We start from the raw sequence: 19,641 nt of genomic DNA, 5'->3' as shown, positions 1-19,641 counted from the left end.
CAATCAGAGGACATCATTCAAAGGTAGCCACTCCCCCCCGAATAACCGTCATCTGACCAATAGATTTGAATAGAATAAACGATGACGCATTGTCATGATTTAGCTACTATCTTGTTTGAAATTTTGACAGTATTTCACTATTGCCGCTGTGTATCGTTTAACGACGTGAGGGTGTAAAGACCGCAGAAGAATCAGCATTATTCCAATCAGTACGACATAAATAGAAAATGTATTGTTATGTACTGAAGTTGATTGTCCCAATGTGTTCATTCTTGCCAATAAACTTCCTCCAATAACGGTGGTGACTCCACCGCTGTTACCCAGCAACTAGACCTCGCCTGCACGCTGCCAGCCCGGGTCCAGACGTGCAGCGCTGCCTTGTACAATATTAATGATGCCACAGAAACTAAACCTGTCCGAGAAGCCATATGTCAAGACAGAAAGAAAGAGAAATACTGTCGCTAGTAGCAAGATTATATCAAGAGTAAGAGCGTGGATGTGGATGGGATCAACTTAAAACTACAGTCGCATTGCTGAAGGACCTGTTCATTACCAGAGTAAGTTACCAACACTACTACTAACTACTAACATCACAATATTAGACTGCAAAACGTTGGTCAGACTGACAGTACTGAAACTGAAAATGTATTGTCACATGTATGGTCAAAATCTGCTGTAAAGTTTATATCACTTTCTGTTAATGCCACAGAGCTTTCACACAATAACACACACACATTGTCACACACATTGTCCTCTCTCACCAGGCAGAAAGTAACTAAGTACATTTACTCAAGTACCTTAAAATATTGAAATGCTTGTACTTTGAGTATTTCAATTTTCTACTTCTTTATACATCAACTCCACTACAATTCAGAAGGAAATATTCTAATATTGTACTGTACTTTTAACCCCACTACATTAATTTGCTATTCTGCTATAGTTACTAACTATTGTGCAGATTATAATGATATATACAAAATATATCACCTCATAAAATATAATGCATTGTTATACATTAAACTACCCAACAGTATATTAAATAGTTAGAAGTCTACCTACAACTCTGGCTCGACAATCTACAGAATTAAAATGCTGCTTACGTTACTATGTAATTAATGCATAATAATAACCCTATGTTATATTTTCTTATAATACAGCACTGACAGGGGCCATTTGGCTGGCTAATAAGTACTTTTACTTTTGATATTTTGCTGACAACACTTCTGTACTTTTACTTGACTAAGATTTAAAATGCAAAATGTAATTGAATGTTTTTATATTGTGGTATTGCTACTAGAACAGCCACGATTAGTCGATTCACTGATCAGTTGCCAACTATTAGATTAATTGCCATCTTTTTAAGAAGAAAAATCCCCAAACACTCTGATTCCAACTTCTCAATATTTTCTGGTTTCTTTAGTCTTCTCTGACAGTTAACTAAATATCTTTGGGTTGTGGACTGTTAAAAACAAGACATTTGAGGACATCGAAACAGTGATCAACATTTTTCACTATTTTCTGATATTTTATGAACCAAACAATGAATCGAGTAATTGAGGAAATAATTGACATATAACTCTGTAACAAAAATAATAATCTTTAGTTGTTAAAGAACCTGATTGCTTTTTCTCCACTGTCTCTCACACACACAAGTTCTTTCATCCACACAAATGATTGTTCACACCAACACCTTCCACACTCAGATCACGCAAAGCTCTGCCCACACAATATATAGATTGTTAAATAATTGACGGCTTAGCACATTTTGATCCAATGTTGTCAGTTCACAAGATGCGTTGCTAAGTGATGAACAGGTGCTCCATCCTCCTTTCTTACCCCCTTGCCTTACCGCAGAGGTTGTATAGAGCTTCCACTTAACATTTTCTGTTAGTGAGAAAGTGTCCATGGAGGGAGAACCAGAGGAATCAGACGAGGATATTCAGGGAGAGGACAAGCCCACTGTGCTGTGGGAAAAGTGCATCCAGCAGAGCATCTTTGTTGACCTCAGTGAGGATGAAAGTCTCCACCTCAGTGATCTGGAGGGTTCTTTAGCTTTGCATCTCTCACAAGCAGAGTCTGCTGCGTCAGAGGCCAGTATCCATCTCAGCGGTAAGTCCTGGAGTCACCACCTTTTGTATCTGTTTATTGAGTGTTTTTACTGGGTGAATAATTCTGTGTAGCGTCATAACACATATGTAGCCAAGTTTGTATTTAATAACAAGCTACACGTTTCTCACAGATTCACAGCAGTTCATCAGTGGCGATTGTAGGCTTGGACATACATTTAAATTCAACCACTGAGGACTTTGTGGCACACTGTTAATATGATACAGCAGTAACGAGGGAAACCTTATGTATTTTTGTTTTGGAATTTTTCTTTTTTTTTATGTCATGTAATGTGAAAAAAACACATATGATACAAGAGTAACTTAAAAGGACAAACATGAATTCAAAACAGTTTAAATGATAGCCTACATGCAATAGCATATACTGGCAATGGGGCTGTCGTTGGTAATGATAAGCAGTCTTTAAAAGTTATGGCAAACACCGAGGCTTAAATGAGTATATGTGACCTTCTAATTAGGCTTTTATTTTGTACTGGTGTTCATTCATTTTCAGGGAGTGCAGAGCTGTCTGCTTTGGATGACACCTCCTCAGACTCCAGTATTGTCAGCAACCAGAGCGAGAGGGTGGTAGAGAGCAAGACCAAGAGCCGCATGTTGCATGTGTCTGCACAAAGACCCAACACCATGCAGGATGCGGCACTAAACCAAAGGTATGAAGACCCGGGGCAAAGTACCAGTGATGAGGATCAGGAGGATCTACCTTATGATGGTGACCTTGGAAGCCCCTACTTCAACCAGACAGGAAGCTCTCAGGGCAACATGAGCTCCGATGGAAGAGAAACTGTTCATGCAAGTCCTGATGTGCCTGATCTGCATGAATTTACTACAGGAGACATGGAACATTTGGTTTCTGTTGAGCCTCATGCTGAAAAACCAGCAACTTTATGGCAAGAGGATGCCAACACCAAACAGGACGATGTCTTTGATGGCTCCAAGCAAAGTGAGGAAGTCCCATCATGTACTAGTCCTGCTGATGGCAACCAGCAGCCAGACATTAACCAGTTGTTACTGCAACACTTCACCCAGGAGGAGTTACTGCGGGCAGGTAGGCTGATCGAGGCAGAGACCCTGCCCGAGGTGTCCCTGCTGGAGAGCGTGGACGACACCCTTTTTAGCTGGGCTCCAACACACAGTGCACTAATTACTAATAACCACACTGACAGCCATGTGTGTAATTCTGAGATTAATCAGAGTTTCTACTGTGGCAGGACTGACGATAACAGCAATAATGCATCAAAAAATTCAAGTTTAGAGGAGGAAACAGAAATAGGAATTAATAGCGTCACCTCTGCTGCTACTGACAGCATTACATTAAGCTCAAAACATGGCAGCAGTGATAACAGTGCTTTAGATGTAGCGAATGAAGAAAAGTCTGCAGAGGATGGTCCAGTTCAGAAAGTCCCACTTGTGCGCACCAGATCCTTCAGCGAGATGAAGTATGGCCAAGGCCAAGTCCATTACCCGCTCCCTGACTTCTCCAAGGTTGCCCCCAAGGTAAAAATCCCTAAAGCCCCTAGTGGTCCAGTCAGACCTGTTCCCCAGGTCCCCAGCACCATGCACAGAGCCCAGTCCTCTCCAGGGATGTTAGAGGTGATCAGCAAAGTCCTGGAGGATTCGATCCAGCCATCAGAGAAGCCCTATGTCTTCAAAGACCCGGAGAAACAGACTGCTCCAGCACTGGTGCATCACCTACAGGTGGGAAGATTCAAGATTTTCTCCTCATAGTGCACCTGTACTCATTGTTTTGCTTGATTTGTTTTGTTCTTCTTCTCTTTAGGTTGAATATGATAAATTACTCACAAAATATGCTGAGGCAGAGAATCTTATAGATCAACTGAGGCTGGGAACCAACGTAAGTAAAATCTGTTTTGATTGATCTAAACCATCCAGGTGTAAAGAGAAATGAAAATGGGGTAAAAGTTAAAAATGTATGATTCTCTTTTTTGCAGACTCAGCCCCCCTCAGAACTGACTGAGCTTTTTTTAGAGCATGATGATGATGATGATCAGGGAAACTTAGGTGAGGGAAGGCATCTTGGCTCTTTGGCTCCTCACATTCCCCCATCAGGTACGTCTCTGTGTCTGACATCTGATATTATGAAAGGTCAACGCGTTGCTTCACTGCCACTGCAGATTATCCAGTGAAATGCTATTGGTTTCCATAGAGACAAATGGGGTCATATGACACTATTCTAGTTACACAAACATCTTCATCTTCACTTTGGAGCACTTTAATTAAGAGAAAAACAATGACTGTAAACCAGACAACCCAACCATATCAAAATATCAGTTGCTGTATATATTACTTTTGCACATTATAATGTAATCAGTTATGCGTCAAGTTTTTTTCTTCAAGAAGAACACCAATGAAGTGGATCAAGGTATCAGCTGACTGATCAGTTCCCCTTATCTGTTCTAATTTGAGAGTAGGAGATATTGTTATAGAAGTTTAGAATTAGACAGTTATTTTTAAATGTGAGAGCTTATAAGCTTACATTTGCTGTGTACCACTGCATTCTTGCTATATTTCAGAAATATGTGGTGAAAAAGTAGAAACAAACCACAAGAGCAACATTAAGGAGCTGAACACAGCTTCCTCCATCCAGCCTGATCCAGAGTGTCCCAGTGATGGCGAGCGAATGACTGCTGAGCTGAGAGACATCATCAGCCAGTTTATGCAGAAGGTTAGTTGTAAGATTTGCCAGATATTGCTTAACTACCGATAAAATAAAAATAAAAAACATGAAAATAGACATCGAAAATCATATACAAACGTTGTTCTATTCAGGTGGAAGAATTCAAACTGAGTGTAAGCAACATGTCAGTTAGCACAGCAGAACAGCAAATGGTAAGTATTTTTCACGTCTTATATGTAGTTCTTTATGTAATGCACAGAATATGGAAATATAGAAAATCTCAATTTTATATGTCTCCCACATGCATTATATAATATTTTGAGAGCAGTGTAGTTCCTCTTTTACTTCAACATGTGCGTGAATGTGAATCTTGTCCTTTATCAGATGTTGAGGAGCATGATGGAGGCTCAGGACCAGTTGGAAAGAAAATACATCAGTAAGAAGGACGAGCACAGAGCTCTGGAGATGCAGAATTACATGGGCCTGTCCAGGAACACTGGCACCTTTGACCCAAACAGGTTAAAAAGACCCCACTATTGCACCCATGTGTCAGTCTCATGTTCATGCATTCATTCATGTGTTCACCCATGTATGTGCGTGCAGGCTGGTGGAGGGAGACATATTCAGGATAGGGATGCACCTTGAGGACATAAAGGAGATGATAGACAAACATATGTGCGAGCAGATCTCCCCACCCCACTCATCCTCCACTCCTACGCCCATGACAGAGTTGCTGTATGTGAAGCCCAGTCCTCTCTGCATGCACACAGTCTCACCTCCATTATCACTGCATGAGGTAACCGACTCACAAACACATCCATTAACTCACCAATGCTGACTCACTTTCATTTTCACTAAAGATGGCTTGTCCACCACTTTGGTCCAGACTGAAATATCTCAGCAATTATTGCATGTATTGCAATTAAATTATGTTAAGACACTTAAATCAATCCCCTGACTTTTCCTCCAGTGCCAGTGTGAGAAATATCTGGACAAATATATGATGTGATAAATATATTATCCCCTGACTTTTCATCTAGTACGTCTGTATATATTGTAAAACCCTATAGGGCAAATTTGTGATTTGTGATTTTGGGCTGTATAAATAAAATTGACTTGACTTGACTAACCCTTTCTAAGTGTCAAGGTTCAAGGTTCATTTTAATTGTCATTATACAATGCAGGATTGTACTATGAAATTCAGTTGTAGTCCCATCTACACATATAGACAATGTATTTATGTATAAAAATATATATTTTTTAATTAAAATAGAATAAAACAATCAATATGGCAATAAAAGATTAAAGATATAGATTAAAGTATATAAAAGTAGAGCTATAGAAGAAATAAAAAAGGAAAAACTATATTATATACAGTCACATATATACATACAAATAGTATATGATATATTGATACCCACATGTTTTTACAATATGTGCAAAATTAATAATGATCAACTTAACCTTATGTACTTAACCTTATCATGGATGTTGTAAGTCACTGTACAGATATTATAGGATCATTGTACAGAGCCCAAAAAGTCAGTGAGATAGTACTCAAAATTATTTTTTTAAGTTAGCCTATAAAGTATAGCCCATCTCCTACTGCCTTCATTAAATATATTAGGCATAATTGATAAGAAAATTTAAGTCCAGAATTGCTTTTTTAAGTACATGTAACTAGAATTGATTCAATAAACCACTTAATGAAATGAGATACTAATACAGCGTAGTGGACACATTTCCTTATTTTAAGATGGACCGAGTGTTTCTCATTAGGTTTCTGTTAGGCGACGTAGGTAAATACTTGTTCTTCTGGAGGCTGATGGATCTCAGTGGTGAACTTAAATTTTATAGATAGCAAGCTGTTTAACTGCAATGACATTTGTGATATCAATAGCTGGCTGATACAGACACAAGACTAGCCATGATAGCTGCATAAGAATAAGAAATACTTTATTAATCCCAAGGGACAACAGCACGGTCCTACAAATCAGACACAACAATAGAATAAAATAAAATTAAATAGAAAAGGTTGTTATTATACATTGTGCAATGATTATAAACATAGTATATAATGAAATATGATAAAAAGATTAAAAAAAGAGTAGAATTATTATTACTATACAGTGTGCAATGTGAAATAGAAACATTGTCATTATTATACCTTGTGCAGAATGATAATAATTACATAGTGCAGTTCTTAACTAGCATATACCACCATGACACTAGAGGAGGCCATAGTTTTGTTTTAATAAAAGCATCTAAAGTTTTAACTGTGTTGCCATTTATATTGTACCATACAACAAAAATCTAACTATACGTGAACTACATTGTTTCAGAGATGTTATACATTTATTGAACAAAAACAAAGTCAAAAGTACATTTTAAATTTACAAAGACAGACAGAATAGAGGGGATCTCCTATCAGGGTTCATCGGTGCTCAGTTGCACTTCACATCCCTCGCTGTCGTGGCCGGGGACCTTTTTCACTTTCCTTGGACCATGAGCACACCTTGTATCTCTCTATTTTTTGGCAAAGTGCCTCCCCAATCTTGATGGCCTCCAGTTTGTCCGTTTCTGCCTGGGCCCTCAACTCCATCTCTTTTTCCAGCATTTGAACGAGCCACAGTATGTCGTGGCAGAGGCCTTTCTGCTTCTTTTCTTCCATGTTCAGCCTGGTGGAAAGAGTCTGCCTTTGAGTGAACTGGTCCTCTGAGACACTTTTAAGCTCTGTCAGTTCTTGGCAAAGAGCTTCCAGGGCCTCAAAATCCCTGAGGCTGTTGGTCTCAGTCTGGTCTCTCAAGTCCCTTTCTCTCTGCAGTCGCTCCTCCATTTCCTGTTGGAGACAATCTCTTTCTTTCCTCTCTGCCATGCACTGGTTGGCCATATTCTCAATTCTCTTTTCCAGTGTGTTGAGCTTCTGCAAGGCATTGTCAGAGAACTTCTTTGAGGATTTGACAACACTTTGCATATCCTCCATTTCTTTGCAAAGTGCCTCTGCGATCTTGACCGCCTCATGCTTGTCAGCCTCTGCCTGAGCCTTCAATTCTTTTTCCTTCTGAAGGAGTCGGTTCAGGTCTGCAATTTCTTGGTGGAGGCCTTCCACCTTTATTTTGAGCTCATTATGAAGTGCCTGGGTTGTAACTAAGGCCTCATTGGAGACATTTTGCAGCTCATCCAGTTTTTGGACAAGTTCATCTGCTATCTCAACAGCCTCACTTGCTTTGGCCTCTGCCTTGGCCCTCAAGTCCCTCTCCATCTGGAGCTGCTGGTTGAGCTCCAGGATTTGTTGAGAGAGAACCTCCCGCTGCTTCTTCTCCATTTCAAACTCAGTGGCAAGCTTAAGGCATTCAACTGAATGCTTGTCCTCCAGGTTTTGACCAGGTGCCTCCATTTTACAGGTGGAGACCCTCTTAACACTGGTCACATTGTCTACATCCATAGAGTTCACTCTCAGAAGCTTTTTCTTCAGTTGGTCAAGTTCTTGACTCAGGGCTCTTTTCTCCTTCCTCTCGTCTCTCAGCTTGTTTGAGTAGTGCAGTCTTATCTCTGCATTCTTCAGCTGGAGGTCATCGTGGTCTCTGGAAAGGACCTTCAGCTCATTCTCATACAATTCAAAGAGGGCCGTGGTGTGTTTGTGGCTCCTCAAGTTCTCCATCTTCTGATATCTTCAGTTCTGTCACTGAAACGGTTTGTCTCTACTAAAAGGCTAACAAGAGCTTTGTATTACGCACTGTAATAAATGGTTGGCTCTAATGACGACCTGTGGTTTCCCTTTGTTGAAGAGCTGATATGATGAATTCTAGAACATTACACAATGTTACACTATGTGGTAACGATGATATAAGAATTCTGTTATAGTAATGACTCAAGATGGCCCTTTTATTTACACTTTATTAGATTGCTTTTTTAATACTCTATTCTGATTGGTCAATTATGGCATTCTATGATCTGTTATTTCTGAATACCAGACTGCTGCTATGAATAACAGATCGTTGCTATGGATGCAATTCTGATCTGGTTAGTGCCTCACCTAGTTGCCTATCACTACATACTAAGAGATAGAGATCAATGAGGACAGAAACATCAACAACAGTATTCCCAAAGAAGTCCCATTCACCTTGTCTCACTTCACCATCAATAGAAATGTTCAGTTTAAAGGTTCTATATGTAGAATTGTGAGCAATTAACATTTATGAATGTTTTTTTTTATTGCCAAAGAGTGAACAGGTAGTAATGTAATGTAAAAAATGAGACCTTCCCTGACTTTCTTGGTTGTCTGTAATAGCCTGTGGACTGATTTCTATGTGAAGGACCCGGGCCGGGTTTTCTGCGATTTTCCGCGCTCCCAAGTGCCTTGTCTCTCTCCCGCTAACATCAACAAACGACCAGCATAACAACACGACGCAATAAAAACGGTGCTATCTGACTAGAAACACCCTGCAGATATTAGCTCTCCAGCTAACGAAACAGCTAGTTGCCTCCATGACACCCCTCAGTGACAAGTTGCCCACTCCCAAGCACACACAATTAAAACAACATTATTTCATCAACAAAGGAGCTGAAAACAAGCTCCAGAGTGATAGCAGAACATAGCTTACCCTTTTGTTTTTTTCTGTTGGTAGTCCAAAGCTTGTGATAAGCACACATTTCACAACAAAACCGCAGCACATTGCTCCCCAGCCACAGCACATTGCTTCCCAACCACAGCTCACTGAGCCTACCAGTGTTTTAATACAGTTGGTAAAAAATGTGGGTGGTTTACGGCTCGGGTCAGGTTCGGGTGGTTGATTAACACATATTTGTGCCAGCTGGGCGTTGCGGATTGACTCTTACTGGCCAGCAGCAACAGCAGAACAGGAGCCTCTGTGTGTGAGTGTTTGTGTGTGAGCACACGTACATACAGCGGGGGTGGTGTCATGAGAAATCTTCAGATGGGCCAATAAATCTTCAGGTTATTCACAACTTGGCATTAAACTGAAAATTTATGAGAGAGAGATTCAAAAAAATACACTTGAAGCTGGTAAAGTTCATTGTGAATAGGTTTACTGTGCATGAAAAACAATACAAAGCAAACTGAGGCCTTGATCCTGGGACAAAAAAACCTCCTGCAAAAATATAAAACATGATATTATTTACTTTTCACAACTCCTTCTATTGTGGAACTTATTTTCTAGACTCCACCTCATATTTTTATCATATTCAAAACTATTCTGTTATTATTGCTGAGTTCATTAGTGTCCTTGATGCTTTGGTAATAATCCAAGTATGATTTATCTTAGAAATAACACTGTCTCAGCATCTTCCACATTTCTCAAAATAAAAACGGGCCTAGCAGCCTTTCATCATCTTACACAGAGAACCAAAATGTTACACCACTGATTAGCCTTCTTTCTAACTTCCCTGGGAACTGTCTCCTATTGACACAAATGTTATCTTTGCACACTCACTATTCGTTTGATCATGGGAAGGCAGTTTCCACCACAGGGGTGAGAGATGCTTTGCTGAAACACGGTGCAAAACAAAACAAGAGAATGAGAGAACAAGAGATCTTTTATGTAACTATGAGAAGTGTAAGCAGGAAAAAGACATCACTTGAAATAGTCTCATGTCGCAAGCACATGCTGCGAGCATGCCAGCACGAGCACCAGAATGTTGACTGTAGCTCATTTAACAGCCACAGATGTAACTAATGAGAAGGAATTTCTGATTCCTACATAGAGAACCTTAAACATCAATTATAATGTTAAATAGGCTCATCTTAAGAAGGCTACAGAGTTTACCTTGCTATTGATGCAGTTCCAACAGTAGAATTTAATGGACTTTTTAAATCAATAAAATAATTTTTGAGTTAATATTTTGTGTTAAATGGCCAGTATGAACAGGAGGAATGATTACAGCAAGAAAAATCTATTTCAATGTTCATTTCGTTACCTGAATGTTGAAAAATTGTGAACCCGTCCTTTAATGTGGTGGTTAAAATATTAGGAACAATTTTCAATATAATGCACACCCACTATGACCTCAATAATAAACATAAAGTAGAATTATCACCTTAATGACAATGTCAGCAAAAACTGAAAATGTATAAGCTTTGTAAAAGTAGAATTTATGGAAAAGCTGTTGTACTGGATTGCATTAGATTCCACAAGTGTTCCTAATAAAGTGCTCTTTGAGTGTATCTTGACAACTATTAGATGGAATGCCATGACATTTTGTACAGATGTCCATGATCCCCAGCGCATGAACCCTAATAACTTTGGTGATCCCCTGACTTTTCATCCAGTGCCACCAACAGATTGACATTTTTGTGGTATTCTCACCCTGCACCATCATTCAGTTTTTGTGAAACTGAGTGTGCAGGGTGTGAGAAGTTGTCTCCTGGAGATAATGCTATGTGTGTAAGATTACACTAACCACAAATTATCGGACTGGGTCTGTCTCATGTTTCAGGGGCCAAGTGCAGGTTTTTCCACTGTGAGTTATAAGATGGAAACACGGACTGAGGAAGAGAAAGACGAGGAAGTGGAGGAGGCCAGTGAGATCCATGGAGAGGGTAGATTAGAGCAAAGCAGTGAGCTCAAAACCACCGACTCTCTACTGAAAAATACGGGACATGACAGCTACTGTTCACGGTACTTATTAAACTCCAGAAAAAACTCCAATAATACTATAATAATAATACTCCAATAATATTTATTTTTTATTGTATGATGCAACATTTGGTGGTAAATGCTCTGCTTTAATTATAATAATCTCTACTTTGTCCTTGAATAATAAATACAGCTTGTAAGTTTTGAATATACAAGCTGATCAGCTGTGTGAAACACTTATGTTCTTCCTGTGAATAATGTAGTAAATAGGTACCCGTGTTGATTCAATGCAGAAATTCAATGCAGGAGTTATGTTGGCTGTGATACATAAATAAAATACACCACTTTTGTACTGTCACTATTGTGTCTAGCTTTTGATGTTTTGAGTGGTGCTTTCATGTGTGTTTGTGCTCAACTAATAGGCACGTTCTCGGCCTTCCTGTGGGCAGATAGTGTTTCAGGTACAATGTTGGTGTTCGGTTCCACCATGCAGAGGGAACAGAGTGCTGGAGTCTGTATGTGCAGGATTTCATCTCTGTCTTTTTTCAGGAGTACACTGGGCTCATTTGAGGGACTGAACATCCCGACAGCTGATGATGAGGAGAACAACGAAGAAGAGAAGAGCTCTGTCTTGTCAGAGGGGATCGTTCATAGTAACATCTTAGCGTACCTGAGTGGAACCAGCTCATCCTCAAGACAGAGGCAGTGGACACCTGAAAGGTCTGTGTTGTTATATTGAAGTGTACATGAGAATATAACTAACTGTGGCTGCTCTATAACGGTTTGCTCTTAAATAATGTATGGCTCATACAACTAATCCATCTTGTAGTCCTATCGTGCTGTAAGTGAGCTACTTTTGAATATGTGTTGTCAATATAGTTAATAGGAAACGCCTGAAAAGCAGAGTGAGTGTCATCCCGCAGTGTTGTTCATGTCTGAAAGATGCCTCAGCTGTAACATTTGTCATTAACTAAATATCTTGATGGTTGTTGTTGCTGCAGCAGCACCCAGGATAGTGTCCTGAACCCAGAGGGTGAATGTGATCTGGTTGATTGCGTAAGTCTGGCTGTGGAGGTCTCCTCTTCCTCTGATGCACCCAGAGACCGAGACACCAACAGCCTCTCAGAGCCGCCTCTCAACACCTCATCTGTATCGCAGGTCAGTCGCAACTAAAAAGTCGTTTTGTTTGTCTGCATGTCATTGCAGGGTCTCCCCAAAAAATCTTGTTTTGTTGAATCCTTAAGTTGTTTGCATCAATAAAGTGTGTTACAGTAGTGTTTAAGATGCCTGGGTTACTTCATTTTAACTGATTTGTTTTTTATCTTGGGTGCAGAGGATTGTGAGCCCAGAGACAGACAGTGGATTTGGGAGCTCTTACTTGAGTCAATCAGCCTCTGGTGCATTTCAGCCAAATCTGCTCACAGAAAGGTACAACACCGTATAAACAGCAACAATACATAGAATTATCAGTCTACACATACCAGTATTTTGGCAGATGAGTTTCATAGTAGCAGCACTGTCTGGATCCAGCTGATATTGTGCCATATTGGATCACATTACATGGATAATATATACAGTACTCTTCTCACTCTGGTTTCCCATCTACAGTGTGCAGTCCCAGCGTGACGGTTTAAGTAGCTCAGACAGTGAAGCCTCCTGCTCCAACCTGCAGACAGCTATCCATCCAGTCAGCCAGTGGTGGGCTGGAACTCGCCCGTCCGTCCAAACACAGTCCTGTGGTGCAGCAGCTGCAGTGGAGCTGTGGGTGGAGAGTACCACCAAGGAGCCTTCAGTCAGGCTGCAGGGTGAGTAAGCCCTTCTTCGTAAAGTTTTCTTTTTTAGCTCGTCAATACTGAAATGATTAAAGTCATGTTTCTTCACCACCGATGGACCAGGATCCAGCCTGCCTGCCCAGCTCCATCACCACGTCTCTGAGCCCACACTCAGTACCACCATGGATACAGCACAGAGAGACAGCCATCTGTACTCCTGCTCTTGTAATAGGTCAGTAAATGTTATGTGACCACTGAGATGCTGAAAACTATCATTTCAAGAACTTGTTTTTTCAATGTAAAAATGTATTAAATCATCAGTAACACTTTATTTTACAAGTCCTTTAATTTTCTATTAATTTCATGGAAATTTTCTCAGTAATTTGCAGGTATATAACAGTTAAGTTTTAGGACATATTACAAAGACGGTTAGGCACTTTGGTGCAAATTTTAAGAAAAAGTGTTAAGTTGGTTTAGTTGGTCATTACATTTGGGTTCATACATAGTTGGTACTTTGTAAAACTTCTCAACTCTTTAAGTGACAGAAAATACTTAGTTTTCAGTGTGTGGTTTGGTGTGACAAACTGTATAATAGTATAGGTTGTTTCTCAAAAACTCTACAATGAGCACATTTCCTGTATACTACCAAATTACATAACCATTTCAAAGAAATGTCCTAAGAATGAACATTTACACAACAACTACTTTAGGACATTCGTGAAAAAACCTAATATGCTAATATAGCATTTGACATGCAAAAGTACACACTGAAAACTAAGTATTTTCTGTCAGTTAATGAACTGTCAAGAGTCTAATTTATCAAGATTTTTTGCAAATTCACAACTATCTATGAACACAATATGATGAGTACAACAAAACCAACTTAACACTTTTTTTTCTGTTTTTTCTTATAATTTGTACCAAAATGCACCACCCTCTCTGTAAAATGTCCTAAAGAATAAACTGTTAAAATCCTGCAAATTAGTATAAAATTAAACTACCTGTAAAAAAAAAAAGCATTACCAAATCATCTCCTTTTATTCCTGCCTGCCTGCTCACACAGTGAAGATCTCAATATCTGTGTGTGTGCTCATGTGTGTGTCTAGTGAGGCTATCCTGGCCTTGCAGTCAGAGGTATCCCGGCTGAAGAAGGACCTGGAGGAAGGCCTGGTCCAGCTGCCTCACTTAGCACAGAAGATGGACTACCTCACCTCCAAATGCAGACAGGATCGTCAGGAGCGCAGGTCCAAAACCAGACCCAGGATCCACCACAGACCAGCCTGTAACAGGTGGGGAGCTGGTCCGGCTGGATGGCATCAGTGTAGGAATAAAAGGATAATGGGCATTGTTGGGGGTGTATTAGTGTGGCATTTTATTTGTTTGATATTGACCTTTATTTATTATTGGATAGCAAGCAGACACACAAGTAGACCCTGCAACCAATAACATTTTAAAGGAAAGACTGCATGTTTGTAAGCTCATATGAGGAAAAGACAGCATATTAGATATGAGCACTTAAATCTAAAAATCCAGGATTCAAAGTCCTATTATATTTCTACCATTCAGTGATCATAATGACCATCTTTGTTATAACTTCTAGTGTGTGGAAAGCAACAAACAGCAGACAGAATGTGAGCAATCTCAGTTCCAGTCAGGTGAGGATAGAGGACTGGATTTCTTCAGATATGGACCCCAGCAAGAGCAAAGGTATTCCACCACCACCACAATACTTTAACAATATACGTGTGCAGATATTTCCCCTATCGTCTACAATGATTTTGATCGTTGCTCTCCAGGTACAGACAGTGATGACATGGCTGGCTCTGAGATCTCGCCACAATTCCACAATTCGCCTGTGGGGAGCCGGAGAGGCAGCAGCAGTGTTGTGCACTCTGGACCAGAGCTTCAATATAAACTTCAGGGGACACTGCAAGCCAGTAGAGGTCAGAGCCACAGCTATTTTTCACAGTATATTCTTCTTAATGGATATCATATGCATTGGGTTAAGTGGGTCAAACAAGGCAACATGTGTGTTGTACTCCTTTAGGGTCCGAGGGAAACTGCTCAGTGAAGACCTCTGGTCTGATGAGCTCTAGTTTGAAGGGGGAGAGAGACAGCAATGCCAAGCAGAGAGCACGGAGTAAGTGACTCATTTGATGTTAACAATGTTAACAGTTTGGTCAGAACTTTATTTACATAAGTTGCTTTTACTCATATGCTGTCATAAGAGTAAGAGCAACAACACAAAAAGCAGGAAATCAGCCAGAAATATTAAGTGTCTAATCAGGATTTTCAGCGTGCTGCATAACACAAACCATCGTCATTGGTATCACTATAACATTATGACAAATAATCACTCGTAAGGGGGTCCTAATTATTTTTCTTTACAGTTTTGTAACTGAAAAACAAACCAGGGCTGTAAATATGTGCAGCATTGTGTATTATTCGTGTACATACTGTAGTGCTTATGTTTCCGTGGCCAGCAGTCGTCATGGAGAATTTTTACTCCAAGGAGAGATGGTCTCTTCTCTCATCTCCATCTCTTCAGAGGCCTCTCCTCCAGGTCGGCTACGGCTCCTCCAGCAGCCTGCCTGCCAGGTAAACATGTGTCTTACCTGTAACACAAGCAGTTTTCTTGATAAAGTTGTTTAGTTGTGTGGTTCCATTCAAATTAAACCATTCTTCCTTGCTATCTGTCCTCAAATCCAGCTATAAAGTGAGGGAGCCACCGCTGCAGTCTGTGTCCCATCACCGGAAGCGTTCCACACAGTCGGACACAGCACTCCTGCCCAGCAACGTGTACTTCCAGCAGACACAGCCCCCAGTATCAGTGCTGTCAAAGACTGGCAGCAGGGCAGGCAGACGCAGAGGGAACAAGGTGAAATGAGTCCTCCTTTAATGTGCATCACTGCTGGGTATTCTGACATTTCAGAGATTTTCCCTACAAGAACATCTGCTGTTCATTGCACCAAAGAGTTTATGTTTGCTACTGTTTTATAGGAGGAAGAAATGAACAGGACTCTAGACAAGGCTATTGAGGTGGCCCGCAGCATGAAGAGGACCACCGACCGCATGGCCAAGAGCCTGTCAGCTGACCTGGCCAAACTGCACAACATTCAGCCACTAGGGGGCAGAAAACACCACATCTTATAATACCCAGACATCAGTCAACCCTGTAAACGACCTTCTAGTATCTGCGATACATGATGCAGAATATCTAAGTATTTGTTGGATGATGAGGGAATATTTTTTATTTATGATGTATTTGTTATTTAAGGACATCACTCTATAATAAGTTATTTCTCCTGTATATATGCACTGCTGTATATTTACAATAGATAGAAACAATAGATAGAAAAGCCTGAAATCACACTGTAAAAATAAAATTTTGATATGTTTATTTATATTTATGTTGTTTATATTCAGTGTCATTTTTGTATTGAGTACATTTAATTTGATTTGTGTAGGCAACTTCCATCCAGCATATAAATCTTGTACTTTAAATCATACTCATCAAATCTGAGTTTAGACCATTGCAACACTTTCTGCTTTCTCTGCCTCTACTAATAAAATTACTAAAACATTTAATAATTTAAAGTGTGTTTAAAATTTCATCATAACAAATACTTTATATCCTCTATAGTGGGCAAACAGCTTTCTTCTGTGTGTATTACTGTAAATGGAAACTCAGATGGAGGCACAATTGGATCCAGTTATGACCTTTAGTTTGGGGTCTACTTCAGTCACACGGCTAAGTGTCACTCAGCAGATGAAGCAATAAACAAACCTTTTTGTTTTGTTTTATATTTTATCTGACCACACTGCTTCCTAGCTGCTTGCTAGCCAATATGTTCAAGTAGCCACAGGCCAAGGAGATAAAGTGAAATCAAATTAAAAGTAGGTCAGATTGCTAATATAACATTTCAGGAAAATCCCTCTCTGTCTTTAGTTCGAATGAGTATCAACTTTTGTCCTTTTAGCTGATATGCTCATTTGATGCCTCTAAATTCTATCCTGCTGGCCTGTGGGTGCTAGCAGCACAGTGTCTTCTTACTGAAGTTTCTGTCAGGGCGCTTTGTGGCCCCGTTCCTGTCGAGGCCCCATCAATGCCTGCTGGTGTTGGGCTGTGTTCAGTTTTTGTTGTGGGGTGTCGAGTTTCCCTGTTGTTCTAGGGGGGTATCAGGGAAGGAGATGTGTCCAAACAACATTCCTGAACTGTCCCCTCCGATTATTGAAAGAACAGAAGAAGTTCTCAGTGTTTTTTAACCTGCAGGCCATCGACAAGACAGACCAGTCAGAGTGAAGCAAGCATGACTTATCATCCAGTGCAGTTTATCTCACATTTACACAGGATCACCTCCACAGAACCAGTACAGTTTACTCAAAACATTTCTGAGACAGTCTGGACAGTAGCATGTCAAAGACTCAAGTCTATCATGTAAAATAATCAAATTTTAGTTCAAGACTGTCTCTACTGAGGGATCTTATGTCAAATGTCCCCTGTATTTGAAATTTTAAGACTTTGTGCAGTTAAATAATTCATCAGCAATCAATCAGCAGCACTAATCATGATCACGACGGCATGATGATATCTTCAAAAATAATGATTATTACATCTGTTTGATATAATATGATCAGTTTGTGGATCATATTAGGAGGGCACACACACAGGTGTTAAAAGAAGCCTTCATCTTCCCTCAGGAGTATATATTTGATGTTATTTGGTTGGTCGTATGTGTGTGTGTACCAAAACAGTGGTGCACTGCAAAACAGTGCGCCAAATTCTGATCATATATTTTTCTTATATTTATATTTTGTCTCACTGATATATGAGGAAGTGGAAAAGTTTTCCCTGCACAAATATGAACATGACAAGAAAAGTTAAAGTGCTCTTAAATCCAGCACAGGTGAAACATAGTTTCACCTCTTTGTGATGGTCAGAAACTCATATTTTCTCTGTTATAATTATCTCAAGAGAAGATCAAGAGACTCAAGAGATTTTATTGTCACATGCACAGCAACACAGCAGATGTTAATGTTGAAGACAGTGAAACTTGGCTTCTTCGAGCTCTAGTTCCAGTTAAAGTATATAATAAAATGAGAGGAGAGGAAGATCTCTTTGTGATGGTCAGAAACTCATATTTTCTCTGTTATAATTATCTCAAGAGAAGATCAAGAGACTCAAGAGATTTTATTGTCACATGCACAGCAACACAGCAGATGTTAATGTTGAAGACAGTGAAACTTGGCTTCTTCGAGCTCTAGTTCCAGTTAAAGTATATAATAAAATGAGAGGAGAGGAAGATAAAGGAGAGACGAATTAAAATATATACAAATATACATTATATTACAAATTGATGCACAGGTACGGTGTTGCACGTAAGTGATGGGTGATAAATACATCTGAATATAAATTTTGCCTTGTAGGGAAGAGAGTATTTGTGTGTTTGGTAGGAGGTGAGTAAGTGTGTGGGAGAGAAAGAGAGAGAGACTGTGTGTGTGTGTGTGTGTGTGAGTGAGTGTGTGTGTGTGTGTGTGTTTGTGTGTTACATCTGTTTACAAAGTCCCAGAGTTCGACAGTCTGATGACTTACAGATAGAAGCTGTCTCTGAGCCTGCTGGATCTGGCTTTGATGCTTGATGCCTGATGGAAGCAGTGATAAGAGTCTGTAACTTGGGTGTTTGGGGTCCTTGATGATTTTTCCATCAATATTTTCCATTAATATTTTTAGACCTGGTGATGTGATGAGCAGCTTTGATGACTCTCTGCAGGGCTTTGCAGTCCTGCTTGAAGCTGCTCCGAAACCAGGCCGTGATGCAGCCAGAGAGGAAACTCTAAATGGTGCATCTGTAAAAGTTGCAGAGATCCTCCGGCCCATGCCAAACCTCCTCAGCCTCCTGAGGAAGAAGAGGCGCTCGTTTGCATTTCTTACCACTGACTCAGTATGAGTTGATCACTTCAGGTTCTCGCTGATGTGGACCCTGAGGAACCTGAAACTGCTGACTCTCTCCACAGGTGCCACCTGGATGTAGATGGTGGTGTGTGCTTCCTGTACCCTCCTGAAATCCAACACCATCTCCTTGTGGACGTTAAGATGAAGGTTGTTCTGACACCGTGATGTCAGGGCTCTTACCTCCTCTCTGTAGGCTGACTCATCACTCGGTGATCAGATGGTTGTGTCACCTGCAAACTTCATGACAGTGTTGGAGCTGTGTGTTGCCACACAGTCGTTAGTGAGAAGGGCGTACAGGACCAGACATAGCACACACCCCTGGGGAATTCTGGTGAGCATGATGTTGGAGGAAGTGATGTGACTGAGCCTCACCCTCTGGGGCCTGTTTGTTAGGAAGTCCAGAATCCAGCATCATAAGGCACAGCTGAGTCCAGCGGGGATGTCAGCTCATTAAAAGTTAATGTTTTGGAAATACATGGTTGTCACAGATTAGTCAAGGAAAGTTAATTTTATTTATATAGCCAATATCACAAATCACTAATTTGCCTCATATGACACC

General features: G+C 40.2%; 1 protein-coding gene and 1 long non-coding RNA gene across 6 annotated transcripts; one reads left to right on the top strand and one right to left on the bottom strand.

Annotated features, from left to right (window-relative positions):
• The first annotated feature begins 64 nt into the window (after window positions 1–64).
• On the top strand, window positions 65–16,720 carry LOC121908716 (protein AKNAD1-like). Of its 5 annotated transcripts, none has more exons than XM_042428955.1 (22): window positions 65–557; window positions 1,892–2,109; window positions 2,620–3,821; window positions 3,904–3,978; window positions 4,076–4,193; window positions 4,658–4,809; window positions 4,914–4,973; window positions 5,146–5,279; window positions 5,365–5,557; window positions 11,218–11,399; window positions 11,907–12,077; window positions 12,359–12,515; window positions 12,691–12,785; window positions 12,966–13,162; window positions 13,253–13,361; window positions 14,236–14,418; window positions 14,730–14,836; window positions 14,926–15,072; window positions 15,177–15,269; window positions 15,592–15,727; window positions 15,839–16,007; window positions 16,130–16,720. In XM_042428955.1, the coding sequence occupies exons 2-22, from the start codon at window positions 1,905–1,907 to the stop codon at window positions 16,280–16,282; spliced, it is 4,038 nt and encodes a 1,345-aa protein (XP_042284889.1). In that variant the 5' UTR covers window positions 65–557; window positions 1,892–1,904; the 3' UTR covers window positions 16,283–16,720. The 5 variants fall into 5 exon arrangements, with proteins under 5 accessions (XP_042284889.1, XP_042284890.1, XP_042284892.1 ...); XM_042428956.1 differs by having other exon boundaries at window positions 1,855–2,109; window positions 12,362–12,515; XM_042428958.1 differs by having other exon boundaries at window positions 66–557; window positions 1,855–2,109; window positions 15,616–15,727.
• Window positions 15,079–15,973, bottom strand: LOC121908720. Its single transcript, XR_006099303.1, has 3 exons — window positions 15,882–15,973; window positions 15,587–15,744; window positions 15,079–15,221 (listed from the first exon to the last, which is right to left on the bottom strand). It is a non-coding gene; the product is annotated as an uncharacterized LOC121908720 (long non-coding RNA).
• Window positions 16,721–19,641: the final 2,921 nt, after the last annotated feature.

The sequence above is a fragment of the Thunnus maccoyii genome, chromosome 12 (assembly GCF_910596095.1).
Source record: "Thunnus maccoyii chromosome 12, fThuMac1.1, whole genome shotgun sequence".
NCBI classification, from domain to species: Eukaryota; Metazoa; Chordata; class Actinopteri; order Scombriformes; family Scombridae; genus Thunnus; species Thunnus maccoyii.
Note: the sequence above shows the minus strand (reverse complement) of the source record. Positions and strands in the feature narration are given on the sequence as shown.